We start from the raw sequence: 20,210 nt of genomic DNA, 5'->3' as shown, positions 1-20,210 counted from the left end.
TGCAGAATGTGAGGACAATAAAATGAGGTTAGTATAAATGGTGTTTGATGGCCAAGGCTGATGAAGGGTCTCGGCCCAAAATGTTGACTGTTTATTTCCCTCCATAGATGCTGCCTGACCTGCTGAGGTCCTCTAGCACTTTTTGTGTATTGCGCCAGATTCCAGCATCTGCAGAATTTCTTGTGTCTCAATGGACTGCAGTGCTTGTTTCCATGTTGTATGTGACTCTGACCCTGAAATGCTGCCTGATCTACTGAATGTTTCCAGCATTATGTTTTTATCTCAAATTTACAGCATCTACATTTTTGTTCATATAAACTTTCAATTAGTCATCACTGGGAGTTCCTTAACTGGTGTGTAGAGTCGCAGTGCTAAGATTTAATAGAATTATAAAGCACAGAAACTGCACCTTTTGGCCCACCATATCTATGCTGATCATGGTGCCCATCTCCCTAATCTACAATGGGCAGGTACATGTATAGGGAAAGTTTAGAGCAGTGTAGCAGTTAGTGTAACGCTATTACAGCGCCAGTGATCTGGGTTCAAATCCAGCCACTGTCTGTAAGGAGTTTGTACGTTCTCCCTGTGTCTGCGTGGGTTTCCTCCGGGTGCTCCGGTTTCCTCCCACATTCCAAAGACGTACAGGTTAGGAAGTTGTGGGCATGCTATGTTGGCACCGGAAGCGTGGCGACACTTGTGGGCTGCCGCCAGAACACTCTGCACAAAAAAGATGCATTTCACTGTGTGTTTCGATGTACGTGTGACTAATAAAGATATCTTAGAGGGATGTGGGCCATTTGCAGGCAAATGGGACTGGCTTAGGTGGAAATCTTTATTGGCCTGGAATAATCTTTGCTGTGACTATATGACTAATCGCATTTGCCTGCATCAGTCCTGCGTCCCTCTACGCCTTTCCTTCCTGAGCACCTGTCCCAATGCTTGTTAAACGTTGTAATTTTATCTGCCTCTAGCAGCTCATTCCAGATAACCGCCACCCTCTGTGGAAAAGTGTACCCCTCAGATCTCTCCTAAATTTCCTCCCCTCTCCCACTAAACCTGTGCCCTCTACTTCCATGCAGACACAAGGGACTGCAGATGCTGGAATCTGGAGCAACACACAAAAAGCTGGAGGAACTCAGCGGGTCAGGCAGCATCTGTGGAAGGAGATGGACAGTTGACGATTCGGATGAAGAGTCTTGATTGGAAACGGCTGTCCATTTCTCCCCCCCCATAGACGCTGCCTGACCCGCTGAGTTCCCTCCAGCCTTTTGAGTGTTGCCCTCTAGTTCTAGACTCCTGTCCCCCTGGGAGATCAGAGGTTTAATGCTTATTTTTCTGTTTGTTGGCAGTATGCATCGACGGGATGTTTGCTGACTCTCCACCACACCGAGAAGCCAGACCACGAAGACGCCTGCGAATACCGGCCATACTCTTGCCCCTGCCCCGGGGCCTCCTGCAAGTGGCAGGGCTCGTTGGAGCAGGTGATGTCTCACCTGGTGCACGTCCACAAGAGCATCACCACCCTGCAAGGGGAGGACATCGTGTTCTTGGCCACGGACATCAACCTGCCCGGAGCGGTGGACTGGGTCATGATGCAGTCCTGCTTCGGCCGCCACTTCATGCTGGTGCTGGAGAAGCAGGAGAAGTACGAGGGCCACCAGCAGTTCTTCGCCATCGTGCTGCTGATCGGCGCCCGCAAGCAGGCCGAGAACTTTGCGTACCGGCTCGAGCTGAACGGCAACCGTCGCCGCCTGACCTGGGAGGCGACCCCGCGCTCCATTCACGACGGGGTGGCCACTGCCATCCTCAACAGCGACTGCCTGGTCTTCGACGCGGCAATCGCCCACCTCTTCGCTGACAACGGCAACTTGGGGATTAACGTGACCATATCGACCTGCTGCTCATGATAGTTAAGTGGTGATGGTGTTTGGGGTTACCTGTACGGTAATGACTCATTGCTAACTTTTTTTTGTCTATCTTCTCTTGTAGATTAGACATAAAATCATTGTGGAGCTTTACTGACTGTGCCAATTTATTTAAATTATGTCGCCATAAAAGCTTTTTTAAATAAATATATATTTCAGAATGGTTGTGACTTCTAGATTTATTTTCCCTACATGTTCCTGATGCTGTGTTTATAATTTCCTTTGAGCCCAGTTAATATTTACTTTCATTTTGTCATTTTCATTGTCTGTGTTCTTTGGAGCTCAGAGGAATGAGTGGTGATCTCATTGGATCACAGAGTGGATGTCAAAGTTTCCACTAGTGGGAGAGTCTCAAACGAGGGGACAGAGTTTTAAATGACTGCCCTCTAATCTTGTAGTTGTCTGCTGGTTGTCACTTGATTTTTATTTTTGAAGATGCAAGACAGACTGCAGATGCTGGAAATGTGGAGCAACGCACTCAAAATGCTAGAGGAACTCAGCAGGTCAGGCAGCATCTATAGAGGGAAATGGACAGTCGATGTTTCAGGCCAAAACCCTTCATCAGTCCTGAAATGTCAACTGTTCATTTCCCTCCATAAATGCTGCCTGACCCGCTGAGTTCCTCCAGTATTTTGTGTGCGTCACTTTTTTTTTCAGTTTAACCTGTGCTTTTTTTTAAAGCTAAAAGTCCTCATTGACAACATACATTGATGTGAGAAAGCTTAAACCCTTGGCAGTACATGTGGATTAACGTGACCATATTGACCTGCTGCTCTTGATAGTTAAGTGGTGATGGTGTTTGGGGTTACCTGCATGGTAATGACTCATTGATATTTCTTTTGTCTATCTTCTCTTGTAGATTAGACATAAAATCACTGTGGAGCTTTACTGACTGTACCAATTTATTTCAATTATGTTGCCATAACAGCTTTTAAGTACATTTAAGCAGCAATTCACTCATCAATTGACCAATAATGCTACAAAAAAAGCAGTGGAAACATCAGAGTTTCATTCCTCACGAGCCATAAATTACAACATGAAACATTCGAGTAATTTTTAGCTGTTGTATCTACCTGTCACATCTCTTACCCTTTCGTACCATCTCTCCCCCACCCTGCTTAACCCTCCCAGTTCCAAGTCCATTTGTTGGATGTGTGTATCAATGGCAGCAACAACATTTATTATGCATTAAATTTGCCCTCGAGCCAAATGGCTTGTTAAAGGAGCCCAGAGGGCCGGCCATGTGAAACATAGCCCAGGCAATGAAGGCAGATTTCCATCCCGAAAGGACATTAGTGAACCAGACTAGATTTACCAGCAATTCAGAAGTTTTACACTCACCATTATTTACTAAAGCTTTTTGCTCCAGATTTATTTACTAAAGTCAATTTAAAATTCCCATGAAGTGAACTTGAACTCATTTCCAGGTTATTATTACAGATAATAGTCTTGTGAAATATAACAACGCTTTCGTGTTTCCCTTGACCCTGTGATCTTTCTTGTGCCTTCTCACCTCCACCATTCAATCTCTGCTTCCCCACTTGCTGCCCTTCATGTATATACTGTTGGGGAAGACAGCATTTCTCCAGCAATGTATTGGTTTATTATTGTCACTTGTACCGAGGTACAGTGAAAAACTTGTCTTGCAAACCGATCGTACAGGTCAATTCATTACACAGTGCAGTTACATTGAATTAGTACAGAGTGCATTGATGTAGTACAGGTAAGAACAATAACACTACAGAGTAAAGTGTCACAGCTACAAAGAAAGTGCAGTGCACTATGATGTATTTTAACCACAATGCATTTTAGAATCTGATAGTCAAAAACTTGTCGTAATGAATATCTGCTTAAACTTTTAATGCAGTTTAACTTGTTGATGTTAGAAAGGCAAAAGGTGAGAAATTTAACTAAGAAAATTGTTAAAGTGAGGAGTCGATAGATGTTTATTTAAAAAATGCACTGAGCAATTATGTTGAGTTTAAAAACAATTAACTGTTAGCTGCACCTAAAAGAAATTAATACAACTTGTTCAAAAATGCATCGAGAGGACCCCTCATGGCCCAGTCGGTAAGTGTAGACTGGTGATTTCATCCCTGAACTGAGTAATCCTCAACAGTAAAACATCCTAAAACAAGAGTGTAATCAAACAAACCTTGACATCCAGGCACTTGCACTAATGTTATTTTTGTTTGCTTTGATGTAGGTTATGTATAACTTATGTTAATTTAAGTTTATGTTCATCATGTCTGTAATGCACGGTGCTGCTGCTGCAAAAAGCTAATTTTCATGGCATTTATACCCTGGGTTTGTATGCCCATGGTAATAAACTTGAACGTGAACAAGGAGATTTTAGAACAAGTGATTATATTGCAAAAAAAAAAGCAAAAACAAACTGCTGGAGGGACTCGGCAGGTTGACAATATCTGTAGGGGGCAAAGGAAATCTTGATGTTTAGGGTCAAGACCCCGGATCAGGATTGAGAGTGGAGAGGGAAGATGGCCAATATAAAGAGGAGAGGGGAGGGTGATACGAGGGCCAGTAGATGATAGGTGGACTGAGGAGGGGTGAAGGATGATGGGCAGATGGAGCCAGATGGGGGAGGGGAGGGATGAGATGGCTGCAGGATGGTGATAAGCAAGAACACAAAGGTGAGCAGTGCTGGAATCTGATAAATAAGGGGAGTGACAATGGGAACCATTAAGGGACAAGTGAACGGCAGGTGGAACCAGATGGGGGAGGGGATCTGGTGGGGAGGGAGGTTTTAAGAAGGGAGGGGGGAATTGGGCTTTGGGCATGGTGGTTACACAGCTACATTTGGAAATTACAAGAGGCCAGAATTAGAGTGCAGACATCTCAGGGCATTACAGGAATGGACTGGGATTTTCCTTTAATTCATTAACATGATGTAGGCATTGCTGGCATGTCGCATCCCGAACTTCCTTGGAACTAAGTGGCTTGCTGAACTACTTTAATGGACAACTTGAAGTCGAACGTTTTGCTGTTGGGTCAGGTGTCACCTTTCCTAGAAGTTGTTAATTATACAGATGAAATTTTTAATCATAATTGTGTAGTTTCATGGCCACCATGGTGGATTCTGGGTTTTTAGTTCCAGATTTTAATTCGAGTTGGGGAGTTAAGAACTAGTGGGCATAGGTTTAAGGTGAGAGGTGAAGAGATTTAATAGGAACCTGAGGATTAACTATTTCACTCAGAGGGTGGTCAGTATATGGCATGAGCTGCCAGAGGAAGTGGTTGAAGTGGGTACATAAACAACATTTAAAAGACACTTGGACAGGTACATGGATAGGAAAGGTTAGAGGGATGTAGGTCAAATGCGGGCAAATGGGTCTTGCTTAGGGCATCTTTGTCAGCATGGACCAGTTGGGCCAAAGGGTCTGTTTTTGTGTGGTATTACTCTATGACTCTATTTTTTTCATTTACACTGCTATCTTGCTTAGTACTCATGCTGTGTTCCAAGAACAAGAGCACTAGAGGAATCTTTGCTGATAGGGATCATTATAGCATCACAGCAGGCATGGTAGTGTAGCAGTTGGTGTAACGCTATTACAGCGCCAGCAACCCGGATTCAATTCCAGCCACTGTAAAGAGTTTGTACTTTCTCCCTGTGACTGCATGGGTTCCCTCTGGGTGCTCCGGTTTCCTCCCACATTCCAAAGACATATGGGTTAGGAAGTTGTAGGCATGCTATGTTGGCACCAGAAGTGTGGCGACACTTGCGGGCTGCCCCCCAGAACACTACACAAAAGATGCATTTCACTGTGTGTTTCGATGTACATGTGACTGATAAAGATATACCTTATCAAGACAGATGTTCTACTGACAATGCTGTTGTGCCAGGCACTGGGCTGGAACTCAACTCCCCACTGCCTTGCTGGGGGCATGTGCCGACCCGTGCCCTCTGTGGGTGCTCCTACAACAATGAAACCATGATCCCATTGCTCCACAACTTGGTGCAGAGCGAATCACCAAGATAATGTACAGAGGATGCCTGGTAATGGGCAGCTGGGACAACCTGTGTGTCTGCTGCATGCTGAGATGTTGGGGTTAAGGGCTGCAGGTCGACCAGCACAGTGAGTGCGGACTTTGCTGGGGACTGGCTTCTCCACATGTTGACGCTTGCTCTGTATGCTGACAGACAGCCCAGATCCTGCGGACTCTCTCATCACCTCCCATTGGATGTGATGGAAGCTGCTGGGTTTTTTTTGGTGGTCTTTGCACAGCTTTCTTTCAGCATGGAGGTTTCTCCATGGTAGCAAGCTCAACAAACAGCAGCACACGGCAGCTGGGGAGGCAGGGTTCATGCCAGGTTCTCTGCCTAAGCAGTGTTCAGGGGGCTACATACATTTGGGTGTTCAGACTGTGAGACCAAGAGTGTTATATTGAATCAAGTTGAGTTTATTGTCATGTGCACAAGTACGGTGAGGTACAGGTACAATGAAAAAGCAGCATCATAGGCATATAGATTAAGACAGCACACATAACATGTTATACATAAATTATACAAGACAGTGAAGGAAAACAAGACATTAGTGCAATAAAAACCACGATCAGAGACAAGTCCATGGTAGTGGACCATGTGGTCCATAGTGTTCCGTTGCTGGGGTAGGGTCAGGGTTGTGAAAGTCGGTTCAAGAATCTGATGGTTGTGGGAAAGCAGCTGTTCCTGAACCTGGTGGTGTGGGACTTCAGGCTTCTGTACCTCCTGCCCGATAGTAGCAAGGAGAAAAGGGCGTGACCCAGGTGGTGGGGAAACTTGATGATAGATGCTGCCTTCTTGAGGCAGCGCCTGCTGTAGATGCTGTCAGTGGTGGGGAGGGCTGTGCCTGTGATTGACCGGGCTGTGTCCACTACTCTTGCGCTTCCGTACGTGGGAATTGCCCTACCAGGCCATGATGCAACCAGTCAGGATATTTTCAACAATGCATCTGTAGCAGTTTGTTGGACTATTTGGTGACATGTTGAATCTCTTTAAGGTTCTAAGAAAGTAGAGGTACTAGGGTGCCTTCTTTGTGATTGCATCATCTCTATTCAGCGTAGACTAAATAGGGAAACAAAGGACTGCAGATGCTGGAATCTAGATGAAAAACACTATGATGCTGGAGGAACTCAGCAGGCCAGGCAGCGTCCAAGGAAAAAAGCAGGTGGTCAACATTTCGGGTCAGGACCCTTCTTCAGGACTGAAGATAGGAAAAGGGGAAGCCCAATGTGTAGGAGGGTTATGTAGAACACTCCCCTCCTCCCCTGCACCTGCCTGTTATTATCCCTTACCTGCATCTACCACCACCTTGTGCCCACCCTGCCTCCCCTCTTTTGTCCACCTATCACTGCTCTGCTGTTCTATATACCGGGCTTCTCCCTTTTCCTATCTTCAGTCCTGAAGAAGGGTCCTGACCCGAAACGTTGACCGCCTGCTTTTCTCCACGGATGCTGCCTGGCCTGCTGAGTTCCTCCAGCATCATCGTGTTTGGACTAAATAGGTACTACTGTACTGATGTTAAATTTCTATCTGCAAGTCATAAGCTCAAGCTTACTGCAAATCAAAACAACTGCAGATGCTGGAGATCTGAAGTAAAAGCAGAAAATACTGGAAATAGTCAGCAAGTCAGGCAGCATGTGTGGAAAGAGAACTGAAATGTTTACTCTGTTCCTCTTTCCGCTGAGTGTCTCCAGCATTCTGTTTTATTTTTCTTTTGCTGACTGCTGGGTCACTGCAGCAGGGGTGAGCGGAGTCCAGCCGGCTGCCCCGCCTCTGCGTCGGCGCTAACGGGAGGCGAGCGCCGGCGATTCAGAGACGGGGGCCTCCCCGCCCACTTCGCGCCTGCGCGGAATCGGCAACATTCGGAGAATGTAACCACTTGGGACCCGGGCGCCATGGCAACGCGTCGCAACACTTGGGCGGGGAGGCGCTGGCTGCAGGGGGAGAGTGCAGAGCCGACGGGAACGTCAGTATCCTCGCTGACAGTCGTGCATTTACTTAAAGTTCACCGCGTCGGGCCAGCGGTGCACCATGAGCGGGGGCAAGGATGATCCGGAGAGCCAGGCCCAACTGGACAGAGCAGGTAACACTGGGAGAAAGGAAGCAGCTGAGGCCTCTTCCCAGAGTGGGAATGGGAGCTGCCTGTCCTTACAGTGACAACGACAATTGACTAATCCCGAAACAAGCTGATTAAGCAAAACTAAAAGCATGCAACGGTGAACCTAACTTGTACCAAATTGTTGCCGCATTGGCAGTGTATTGGTTTATTGTTGTCATTTGTACCGAGGTACAGTGAAAAACTTATACCGATCGTACGGGTCAATTCATTACACAGTGCAGTTACATTGAGTTAGTACAGAGTGCATTGATGTCGTACAGGTAAAAACAGTACAGAGTAAAGTGTCACAGCTACAGAGAAAGTGCAGTGCAATAAGGTGCAAGGTCACAACAAGATAGATCGTGGGGTCAGAGTCTATATTGTAGAAGGGATAGAAGCTGTCCTTAAGTCTGGTGGTACGTGCCCTCGGGCTCCTGTATCTTCTGAGAAGTACCCGAAGCATAATTAAATCTAAAACAAAAAAAATTAAATTTTGCAGAATGCTCGTTGACCTGAAAGCTTAACTCTTTCTTTTCTTCACACTGCTGTTTCCAGCCTTGAATGTTTTTTTAATTACAAACAGCCCAACAAATAGTGTGTTTATTCTCCATAACAGTCTCCTCCTTCTTCTTAAGTAACAAAGGGGTTGGGAGGGGGGGGGGGAGGAGGAGGTTAGGGTGGATTGTGACTAGGCTGGCTCAGATGGTATTCTCTCAACACTGAATTTGCAGGATCAAATCCCACAACAGACCTTGAGTTTTTTTTTCAAACATAGACTTTATTCAAGATAAAAAATACATACAAAAGAAGAAACAGTGCAATGAAACTTTTACGTTCATGTTCGTTACATTCAGTGGTGTAAACTTTTAAAGAGAAGAAAAACACACAAACAAACATCGCACCATTGCCACTCACTTGGTTCCCTGAGGTGGTCTCCTTTTCACTGTTCAAGGACTTCCCCACCCAACTCTGCCCCTCCATGTGCGGTAGCGGAAGGAGCACAGACTGTGGTCCTACAGCCCTTGGAGTGTGTGAACCTGGAGCATCCCGCACAGAGGCCGTGTGAAAACAGTGGAAGCAACGCACAACACCCCATACCTGACTCCACCAAATGTGAGTGAGAGTGGGATCTCGCATGGGATTCCTCAAGCACCTCAGGACCCACGGAACTGGAGTCGATGCAGGTTATCCTCAACCTCGAGGTGGAGGGTGGGAAGAGGAGGAGGAGGAGAAGAAGGTGGTCTGTAATGGTGGAAATGAAAAGCAGAACAATTATTTGTAATTACCAATGGAAATTGGAAGGAATAAAATGCAAGGATGATGAATATCTGAAATTGTTGATCTTAATGTTGACTCCAGAACACTACAATGTGCCTCGTAAGCAGCTTGAGCTTAATTAAGGTTTTTTAAAATTATTTTTCACACCAAGTATGAGGTTGAAATGTGCGTGGAGATTCATCCTTATTTTCCAGTCTAAACTTTAGACCTGTGCTCCCTGTCATTAACTTAAGTTTAAAATAGTAATTGCACTGATGTAGCAGGAACTCAGTGCCCCAAAGATCATCTTATTAAGATTGCACATCATTTCCTTGAATTTTCATGGCCATATCTCAGTGCTTTCTCAAAACAGCTTCTTTCTCCCCCCTTAGGCTCCTCGCATTACCTAAGTATTTTAAGCAGCTTCACCCCGGAGGAATCGTTGACTGACTGTGATCCTGGTAATGAAAATGAATACAACAGCAGGTGGTATTGCTTTGGTATTCAAATTAAATTTTAGACAGAAAAATCTAGAATTTCATGCTGGACCATGTGGGGAGGAAAGGAGAGGGCAGGCTAATTCTTAATTAGTCTCAGTGACGCATTCACTTTTGACCCAAGGGAATTTATTGCAATTGAAGTACAATCTTTTGAAATAATCATTTTTGTCTTATAGGAAGTGCAACAAGCAATTGACATAGCAAGATCCAATAAACATTCATGTTTATTGTTAGAACAGCCATGTCTTTGTGCTTTTAATTTCAGACCTTCAAACCTTTTTTTCTGATTGACGTGTACAATTTACAGTTGTAGAACTGGATTGGTGATTAGTAAACAAAAGACAAAGTATAGACATAAAATGCTTCAAATATGCAGGAAGTTGGCAAGCTATGTGGTGTTTAGACAATGTGTCCTCAGCAGAGCAGCTGTGACAAGATTATCTCTCAATACACCAGGAGTGGCCTGAATTATAGTTCTTTGGAAGTAGAAAAATATTCCAAAGGGTTCATAGAAGCACAAATGTACAAACATTGGCACCCAATGCAAAGGAGGAGATTTTTTGTATGATGTCTAAGGATTATCGTAGAACTGGGTTGAAAAAGAGGTAAAAAGAGATTGCAAGGTACAGCAAAATAAGTTTCCGAGCCAGCACTGACTTGCTGTCAGAGAGTCATAGAGAGAAACAGCACGGACACAGGCCCTTTGGCCCACCAAATCCATGCTGACCGTCAACCACCCGTGTGTACTAATCCTACGTTAATCTCATTTTTCTTCTCCCCACATTCTCATCAGCTCCCCCCAGATTCTACAACTCACCTACACACTAGGGGCAATTAACAGTAGCCAATTAACCTACCAACCTGGATGTCTTTGGGATGTGGGAGGAAACTGGAGCACATTTTCCATTTTTATTTGCATTTTAAGCATTTACATAAGAAATAGGAACAGGAGGAGGCCATCTGGCCCATCGAGCCTGCTCCACCATTCAATAAGATCATGGCTGATCTGGCCGTGGACTCAGCTCCACCTACCTACCTTTTGCCCATAAACCTTAATTCCTCTTCTACGCTAAAGTTTATCTAAATGTGTCTTAAATATATTTAATGAGGTAGCCTCCACTGCTTCGCTGGGCAGAGAGTTACACAGATTCACTACTCCCTGGGAAAAGCAGTTCCTCCTCATCTCTGTCCTAAATCTACTCAACCGAATCTTGAGGCTATGTCCCCTAGTTCTAGTCTCACCTACCGTTGGAAACAACTTCCCTGCCTCTATCTTATTTATCACTTACATAATTTTGTATGTTTCTAAAATATCCCCTCTCATCCTTCTGAATTCCAGCAAGTATAGTCCCAGGGGACTCAATCTCTCCTCATAGGCTAACCCCCTCATCTCTAGAATCAACCCAGTGAACCTCCTCTGCACCGCCTCTAAAGCCAGTATATCTTCTTTCAAGTAAGAAGACCAGAACTGCACGCAGTACTCCATGTGCAGCCTCACTAGTACCCTGTACAGTTGCAGCATAAACTCCCTGCTCTTAAATTCAAATTTGTAGTTTATTAGTCATTGGTTTGATTTCTTTTTGCACTGTTGGTCTCTGCAGTTCACCCTGCCTTTTCAACATATAACTTCCAACACTATAATTCCATTTGTTAGAATAAGAAAGATGAATGCCTTAAGAGTCCTCATATTTAAATAACAAAAAGTTAGTGTACAAGCAGTTAGGAAGGTAAACAGTATGATGACTTCATTGCTGGGGGGTTTGAGTGGAAGATTTTGGACATCTTCTACAGTTGTACAGGGCGTCGTTGATGCCACACACACGGTGCTGTGAAGAGTTTAGGTTCTCCCATTGCAGGAAGGATATGCTTGTCATGGAGGCAGTGCAATTCAACTCTATGCGATTAATTCCTGGGATTAATTAATGGGGAGAGACAGACTCTGTGGTGGGCAAGCTGTTGGAAAGGATTCCAATAGATAGGATCTGTGAGCATTTAGAGAATCATAGACTGATTAGGGAGAGCCAACATGGCTTTGTGAAGTGAAGATCTTGCCTCACAAGTCTGACAGGGTTCTTTGAAGAGGTGACCAGGAAGATTGATGAGGGTAGTGCAGTAGATGTGGTCTACATGGATTTTAATAAGGCATTTGACAAGGTTCCACATGGTAGGCTTCTTCAGAAGGTCAGAGGGCAAGGGATCCAGGGATGCTTGGCAGTGTGGATTCAGAATTGGCTTGCCTATAGAAAGCAGAGGGTTGTTGTGGAGGGAGTGTATTCAGATTGCAGGGCTGTGACTAGTGGTGTCCCACAAGGATTGGTTCTGGGAGCTCTGCTTTTTGTGATATTTATTAATGACTTGGATGATGGGGTGGAAGGGTGGGTTAGCAAGTTTGCAGACGACACAAAGGTCGGTGGAGTTGTGGATAGTGTGGAGGGCTGTCAAAGCTTACAGAGGAATATTGATAGGATGCAGAACTGGGCTGAGAAGTGGTAGATGGAGTTCAATCCGGAGAAGTATGAGGTGGTACACTTTGGAAAGACAAACTCCAAGGCGGAGTACAAGGTTAATATCAGGTTACTGGGGAGTGTGGAGGAGCAGAGGGATCTGGGGGTTCATATCTACAGATCACTGAAAGTTGCCTCACAGGTGGATAGGGTAGTTAAGAAAGCTTATGGGATGTTAGCTTTCATAAATCGTGGGATCGAGTTTAAGAGCCACGTGGTAATGATGCAGCTCTACAAAACTCTGGTTAGACCACACTTGGAGTACTGTGTCCAGTTTTGGTCGCCTCATTTTAGGAAGGATGTGGAAGCGTTGGAAAGGGTGCAGGAGATTTACCAGGATGCTGCCTGGATTGGAGAGTATGGATTATGAGGAGAGTCCAAGGGAGCTAGGGCTTTATTCATTGTAGAGAAGAAGGATGAGAGGAGACATGATAGAGGTATATAAAATATTAAGAGGAATAGATAGAGTGGACAGCCAGCACCTCTTTCCCAGGGCACTAATGCTCAATACAAGAGGGCATGGCTTTAAGGTAATGGGTGGGAAGTTCAAGGGAGATGTCAGAGGGAGGTTTTTCACCCAGAGAGTCGTTGGTGCATGGTATGTGCTGCCTGGGGTGGTGGTGGAGGCTGATACGTTGGTCGAGTTCAAGGAATTGTTAGATAAGCATATGGAGGCATTTAAGATAGGGGGATATGTGGGAGGAAGGGGTTAGTTAGTCTTAGGCGTGGTTTAAAGGTCGGCACAACATGGTGGGCCGAAGAGCTGAAGGAAGAATGAGAGGTGAACTCAATAAATCATAGCATGTTTGGCATATCTGTTTTTTGTGGTTGTATCTAGCAGGATAGATAAGGGTGCAGTAGATGATGTGGTGTATTTGGACTTTATAAGGTAAGGGGTTATTAAATACAAATTAGAGTGCATAGTACTGAATGCATTTACTGACATGGATTCGGAATTGGTTAGCAGACAGAAAGCAGCAAGTAAGAACAAAGAGGTCATGTTTGAATTGGAAGTCTTATAGAGAGCCACGGAGATTGGTGCTGGTGTCCCAGTTGTTTATAATTTATTTTGATGATTTGGATAAGGGGATTAAGTACAATATATCCAAATTTGTTGATGATACAAAATCAGGGGGCAGGGACCATTCAACCCATCAAATCTATGCCAGTTTTCAGGGCAATCCCTTCAATCCTATTTTCCCAATCATAAGATAAGAGATCTTTATTAGTCACATGTACATCGAAACACACAGTGAAATGCATCTTTTGCATAGTGTGTTCTGGGGGCAGCCCACAAGTGTCGCCACGCTTCCGGTGCCAATGTAGCATGCCCACAACTTCCTAACCCGTACGTCTTTGGAATGTGGGAGGAAACTGGAGCACCCGGAGGAAACCCACGCAGACATGGGGAGAACATACAAGCTCCTTACAGACAGCGGCCGGATTTGATCCCGGGTCGCTGGCGCTGTAAAGCTTTACGCTAACCGCTACACTACCGTGTAACCTGTTCACTCGTACACAGCCTGATCCTCCCATCAGCCACCCACCCTCAGAGTATTTTACAACAACCAATTGACCTAACATCCATCAAGTCTTTGGCTTGTCGGAGATAATCGGAGCACCCAGGGGAAACCCACGCAGTCACAGGCAGAACGTGCCAACCCAACCACACACATACAGCACCGAAAACCGGAATCGAACCCAGGTCGCTGGAGCTGTGAGGCAGCTGCACTACCTTCTGCATCACTGTGCCGGTTGTTATAAAAGCTAATTCAAAGAAGAATATTTCTCTCTCATCTAACATGTGTGAATTAGACCATCCAGTCCTAGCCACATCACTCTTCACTGGAGCTTTCTGGGTGCAAGTTAGTTGCCAACATTAAAACAGTAACCAGATTATCAACGTTACCTGAAATAGCTAAGAAAACAAAAACTTGCCTTCATTAGTCGAGGCATTGAGTTCAAGAGTCAGGAAGTTATGTTGCAGCTTTATAAAACTTCAGTTAGGCCACATCCAGAGTATTGCATTCCCATTATACGAAGGATGTTGAGGCTTTGGAGAGGGTGCAGAAGAGGTTTACCAAGATGCTGCCTGGATTTAGATGGCATGTGCTGTGAGGATAGGTTGGACAAACTTGGGTTGTTTTCTTTGGAGCGATGAAGGCTGAGGGGAGATCTGATAGAGGTTTATAAGATTATGAGAGGCATAGATAGAGTAGACAGCTGGTATCTTTTCCCCAGTGTTGAAATGTCTAATACCAGAGGGCCTGCATTTAAGGTGAGGGGGGAAAGTTCAAAGGAGATGTGCGGGGCATGTTGTTTACACAGAGAGCGGTGGGAGCCTGGAATGCTCTTCCTGGGGTGGTGGTGGAGGCAAATACTATAGGGGCATTTAGGAAGCTCTCAGATAGGCACATGAATGAGGGAAATGGTTGGATATGGACATTGTGAAGGCAGAAGGGGTTCGTTTAGTTGGACATTTGATTACTAATGTAATTGGTTCGGCACAACATTGTGGGCCGAAGGGCCTGTTCCTGTGCTGTACATTTCTATGTTCTAGCTGGAATATACTTTGGCACATCTTGAGATAGTGAAAGGTGCTAAATACATATCTGTTGTTGCCTATGTAACTGACTTCTTGGGCAGCATGCTCATTAATGCATGTTCTCTGGAAACATATGATATCCATAAGACTCCAATAGCATTTAAGTGACCCAGTGAGCCGTGCATTATTGGTGGTCCTGTTGCTCACTTATATCTAGCTGAGAAAGAAGAGCTACTAGCAGGCTTCACCGAGAGCATCTGGACTTCTGATTGCCCCAAGTTGCCCCCAAACTCCACCAGCGACAGCTGAATTTCCCTCTCCCAGCTCCAGTCTATCAGAACGCAGCCTCTAACTCAAAGCTGTGAGTGGGCACTCTACTCTCCCTTCACATTCTGGCTGATTGAGACAGGCTCCCTGTTAAGCCCAATGATCCAACCTTGTCCTCCCTTTGATGCCTGGGGATGTATCATGACTTGCAAGTCATTCCAGGATTAGGTCAGCAATTTTAACTGGTATTGGTTTATTATTGCCACTTGTACCGAGGGACAGTGAAAAACTTGTCTTGCATGCCTTTTGTACAGATCAATTCATTACACAGTGCATTGAGGTAGTACAGAGTGCATTAATTGGTCCCAAAGAATGTCACTTTTGTGCTGTGGGTCTGTAGAAGCGTTTTCAGCTGTTGAGTTGTTAGAATCTTTCAATATTTACAAGGGTGTGGCACTGTGGTATCAATAGATCCTCATACAGAATATATGGGCATTGCTCGCAAGGGCAGCATCCCAAATTTCTCTTGAGGAGTGTGCAAATGTTTGCTGCAGGTCACCCTGAATTTAACTACACACCAGGTTGCCCCAAGTGCATAGGTTTTAAAACCAAATGGGGAGAAGTTAAAGGTCTGTAAATTCCACTCAGAAAATGGTTTGCTCTTTAAATCCTGAATTAGTTTGCACTGTCTGTATGTAACCTTACATTTTCATCATCTAGCACCAGCGAAATCAGCTTGTGCCTCTTGGATTCTTCTGCTGAAAGCTTTGCTACTCCCGAACGCCCACCAACGTCAGTTTTGACACAGACAGATTCTAGCTGGCTTCTCAGCCGCCGTCTCAGAGAAACCGGTAAGATGTTGCGCCGTGGGTAAAAGCAGAAACTCGAAAATGATGGAGAAAAGCTAATAGGGTCTCGGCCCAAATGGTGACTCTTCCCACAGGTGTGGCCTGACCTGCTGAGTCTTTCTAGTCTTTCTAATCTTTCTAGCCTTTCCCGTCCTCTGCCTTGCCTGTTTAAATGGAGACACGAGGGACTGTAGATGCTGGAATCTGGAGCAACACACAATCTGCTGGAGGAACTCAGTGGGTCAAGCAGCATCATTGCCAATTCCTCTCCCCCAACAGATACTGCTCGACCTGCTGAGTTCCTCCAGCAGTTTGTTGCCTGTTTAAGTGTCTGTCTTGGGGCCCCAGCTATTCACAAATCTATATCAACAATTTGGCTGAGGGGACTAAGTGTGATATTTTGAAAGTAGCTGTTGATACTAAACTAGTTGACTACTAGACCTTCATAGTGAATGCTAGGGCCCTGGGGAGTGTTGTAGAACAGAGAGACCTTGGAGTTCAAGTACATGGTTTCCTGAAAGTGAAGTCACAGGTAGACAGGGTGGTGAAGAAGGCTTTTGGCACGCTGGCCTTCATCAGTCAGGGCACTGAATATAAAAGTTGGGAGGTCATGGTGCAGTTGTGCAGGCCGCACTTGGAGTATTGTGTTCGGTTTTGGTCGCCCTGCTATAGGAAAGATGTTACTAAACTGGCAAGAGTGCAGAAATGATTTACAAGGATGTTCCCTGGACTTGAGGGACTGATTTATCGGGAGAGGTTGCACAGGCTTGGACTTTATTCCTTAAAGCGTAGGAGACTGAGAGGTGATCTTATAGAGGTGTATAAAATCATGATAGGGTGAATGCATTCAGTCTTTTTGCCAGAGTTGGGGAATCAAGAACAAGAGGGCGTAGGTTTAAAGTGAGAGGGGAAAGATTTAATAGGAACTTAAGGGGCAACTTTTTTTACAAAAAGGGTGGAATGGATTGCCAGAGACAAAGGGTGGTATGTATGTGGAATGGACTGCCAGAGGAAGTGGTTGAGGCAGGTACATTAACAACTTTTAAAAGGCAGTTGGACAGGTACATAGATTGGAAAGGTTACGGGTCAAACGCTAGCAAATGGGACTAGCTTGAATGGGCATCTTGGTTGGCATGGACCAGTTGGGCCGAAGGGCCTGTTTCTGTGCTGTATAACTTTACGACTCTAGCTAGGACTGTGAGTATAGAGGAGGACGTAAAGAGACTTGAACAAATATAGACAAGCTAAGTGAGCAGCGAGAACATGGCAAATAAAATTTGAAGTAGAAAAATGTGAGGTGCACAAAACAGAAAAGCAAAGTATTTGACAAATATCGACAGATTGAGAAATGTTGATGTTGGAATTGGTTTATTATTGTCACTTGTACCGAGGTAAAGTGAAAAACTTGTCTTGTCAATTCATTACACAGGGCATTGAGGTAGTACAAGGTAAAACAATACAGAATGCAGAGCAAAGTGTCACAGCTACAGAGAAAGTGCAGTGCAGGTAGACAATAGTTGCAAGGTCATAATGAGGTAGATAGGTTAAGGGTCCATCTTATCGTACTAGGGAACCGTTCAATAGTCTTATAACAGATGAAAAGAAGCTGTCCTTGAGCCTGGTGGTACATGCTTTCAGGCTTTTGTATCTTCTGCCTGATGGGAGAGGGGAGGAGAGAGAATGTCTGAGGTGGGTGGGGTCTTTGATTATGGTGGCTGCTTTACCGAGGCAGCGAGAATTATAGACAGAGTCCATGGAGGGGAGGCTGGTTTCCGTGATGTGCTGAGCTGTGTCAACAACTCTCTGCAGTTTCTTGCGATCCCAGGCAGAGCAGCTGCCATACCAAGCCGTGATGCATCCAGACAGGATGCTTTCTATGGTGCATTGATAAAAGCTGGTGAGTGTCAAAGGGGACATGTCAAATTTCTTTAGCCTCCTGAGGAACTAGAGGTGCTGGTGAGCTTTCTTGGCCGTGGCGTCTACGTGGTTGGACTAGGACAGGCTATTGGTGATGTTCACTTCTAGGAACTTGAAGCTCTCAACCCTATCGACCTCAGTACGGTTGTTGTAGACAGGTGCATGTGCACCAGCCCCCTTCCTGAAGTCAATGACCAGCTCTTTTGTTTTGCTGACATTGAGGGAAAGGTTGTTGTCATGACACCATGTCACTAAGCTCTCTGTCTCCTTCCTGCACTCCGACTCATGGTTATTTGAGATATGGCCCACTACGGTGGTATCATCTGCAAACTTGTAGATGGAGTTAGAGCAGAATCTGACCGCATGGTGTATGGGGGAGTAGAATAGGGGGCTGAGGATGCCGTCATGTGGGACACCAGTGTTGAGAATAATCGTGCTGGAGGTATTGCTGCCTATCCTTACTGATTGTGAACCATTGGTCAGGAAGTCAAGGATCCAGTTGCAAAGGAAGGTGTTGAGTCCCAGGTCTCGTAGTTTGGTGATGAGTTTGCTTGGAGTAGTGTTGAAGGCGGAGCTGTAGTCAATAAACAATAGGCTCATGTAGGTGTCTTTACTGTCCAGATGCTCCAGAGTTGAGTGTAGGGCCAGGGAGATGGTGTCTGCTGTAGACTTGTTTTGGTGGTAGGCGAATTGCAGTGGGTCGACGTTATCTGGGAGGCTGGAGTTGATGCGTGCCATGACCAGCCTCTCGAAGCACTTCATGATGGTGGATGTCAGAGGCACCGGTTGGATCGTTACCTTGTTTTTCTTGGGTACCGGGATGATAGTGGCCTTCCTAAAGCAGGTGGGAACCTCAAATTGAAGCAGGAAGTGGAATGTCTGCAAATATCCCTGCCAGCTGATCTGCGCAGGATCAAAAAACATGGCCAGGGACAACATCCGGGCCAGATGCTTTTCATGGGTTCACTTTTTGGAAGACTGATCTTACGTCCTCAATGGTGACCATGGGTTCAGGTGCATTGGAGGCTATCGGGGTGGGTGGTGACATTCGAATCCCCTTCTGTTCAAAACATGCATAGAATGCATTAAACACATCAGGAAGGAATGCACTGTTGTCGGCAATGCTGCCAGACTAAGTTTTGTAGCCCGTTATCGCATGTAAGCCCTGCCACAACTGGTGGCTGGTCTGGGACTCGAGTTTGGACTGATATTGCCTCTTGGCATCTCTGATAGCTTTACAGAGGTCGTATCTTGATTTCTTGTGAAGTTCAGGGTTAACTGATTTGAATGCTGCAGTCCTAGACTTCAGTAGGGAGTGGATTTCCCAGTTCATCCATGGTTTCCAGTTTGGGAACACCCTGATTATCCTCTTTGGTACAGAGTCCTCAGCATACTTGGTGACATATTCATCTAGGTGGTGACATATTCATCTAGGCTGGAGCTGAGTCTCTGAACATGGACCAGTCCACTGACTCAGAGCAGTAGCATAGAAGCTCATCTATTTCCTCAGACCAGCACTGTACAACTCTCTGTATTGGATCCTCCCGTTTCAAAGGGATTTGGGTGTCTTTGTACATTAGTCACTGAAAACTAACATACACATTCTGCAAGTTGGAGGGGAAATGATATGTTGGCTTTTATTGCGAAAGGATTTGGAGTAAAGGTATTTAACATTATGTAGTGTCTTGGTGAGTCTGGACCTGGAGTACTGTGTGCAGTTTTGAACTACGTGAAAAAACATAGAGGGAGTGCAGCAAAGGTTCACTGAACTGGTTGTTGAGATGGTTACTTTGCCACATGTGGAGAGGTTGAATGGACTAGGCCGGTATCCCCTAGGGTTTATAAGAATGAGAGAAGATCTCACTGAAACTTAAAGTTTTTACAAGGCTCGACTGAGAAACCCAGAGCCAAGGTTCGTGGTCTCAGAATAACGAGTAGGCCATTTAAGACTGAGATGAGGAGATACTTCTTCACTCAGAGGGTGGTACTCCCTATCCCTAGAGGGCAAAGGAGGCTCATTCATTAAGTTTATTCAATGCAGGGATTGATAGATATTGAATATTAAGGGAATCAAAGCATATGGGGATAGTGCAGGAAAATGGCACTAAGGCAGGAGGTCAGTAACAATCTTGATAAATAGCAGAGCTGCCTCAAGGGACCTCATGACCTACTTCCACTCCTTTTTTCTAGTCCCACATGAAGGACTTATCAAATGCCTTCCTGGTATAAAAATATCATTGGCAATCCCCTGTTCGCTATATTAGTGCCCCTTCTGTTCACAGGCGTATGCAAATAAGTGATTTCCATCATGACCTCACTTGCTTACCAGAATCACTACTGGTGCTCACT

At 45.2% G+C, this 20,210-nt stretch overlaps 2 protein-coding genes across 5 annotated transcripts in view; both read left to right on the top strand.

The window, feature by feature from the left end:
- The window catches only part of LOC127571570 (E3 ubiquitin-protein ligase Siah2-like), a 38,229-nt gene extending 36,143 nt beyond the window's left edge, over positions 1 to 2,086 (top strand). Inside the window, exon 2 of the mRNA XM_052018073.1 lies at positions 1,350 to 2,086. Within this exon, the coding sequence (XP_051874033.1) occupies positions 1,350 to 1,907 (558 nt within the window). The 3' untranslated portion in view covers positions 1,908 to 2,086. The remainder of the gene's footprint in view (positions 1 to 1,349) is intronic.
- A 5,734-nt stretch (positions 2,087 to 7,820) lies between these two features.
- Positions 7,821 to 20,210, top strand: part of LOC127572125 (glutamate-rich protein 6) — a 50,898-nt gene continuing 38,508 nt past the window's right edge. For all 4 annotated transcript variants that reach the window (XM_052019059.1, XM_052019058.1, XM_052019057.1 and 1 more), the window contains exons 1-3: positions 7,821 to 8,008; positions 9,673 to 9,766; positions 15,817 to 15,947. In XM_052019059.1, the coding sequence (XP_051875019.1) occupies positions 7,957 to 8,008; positions 9,673 to 9,766; positions 15,817 to 15,947 (277 nt within the window). In that variant the 5' untranslated portion in view covers positions 7,821 to 7,956. The remainder of the gene's footprint in view (positions 8,009 to 9,672; positions 9,767 to 15,816; positions 15,948 to 20,210) is intronic.

The sequence above is a fragment of the Pristis pectinata genome, chromosome 6 (genome assembly GCF_009764475.1).
Source record: "Pristis pectinata isolate sPriPec2 chromosome 6, sPriPec2.1.pri, whole genome shotgun sequence".
Lineage (NCBI taxonomy): Eukaryota > Metazoa > Chordata > Chondrichthyes > Rhinopristiformes > Pristidae > Pristis > Pristis pectinata.
The sequence above is the reverse complement of the archived record's forward strand: the minus strand, read 5'-3'. Positions and strand labels throughout refer to the sequence as shown.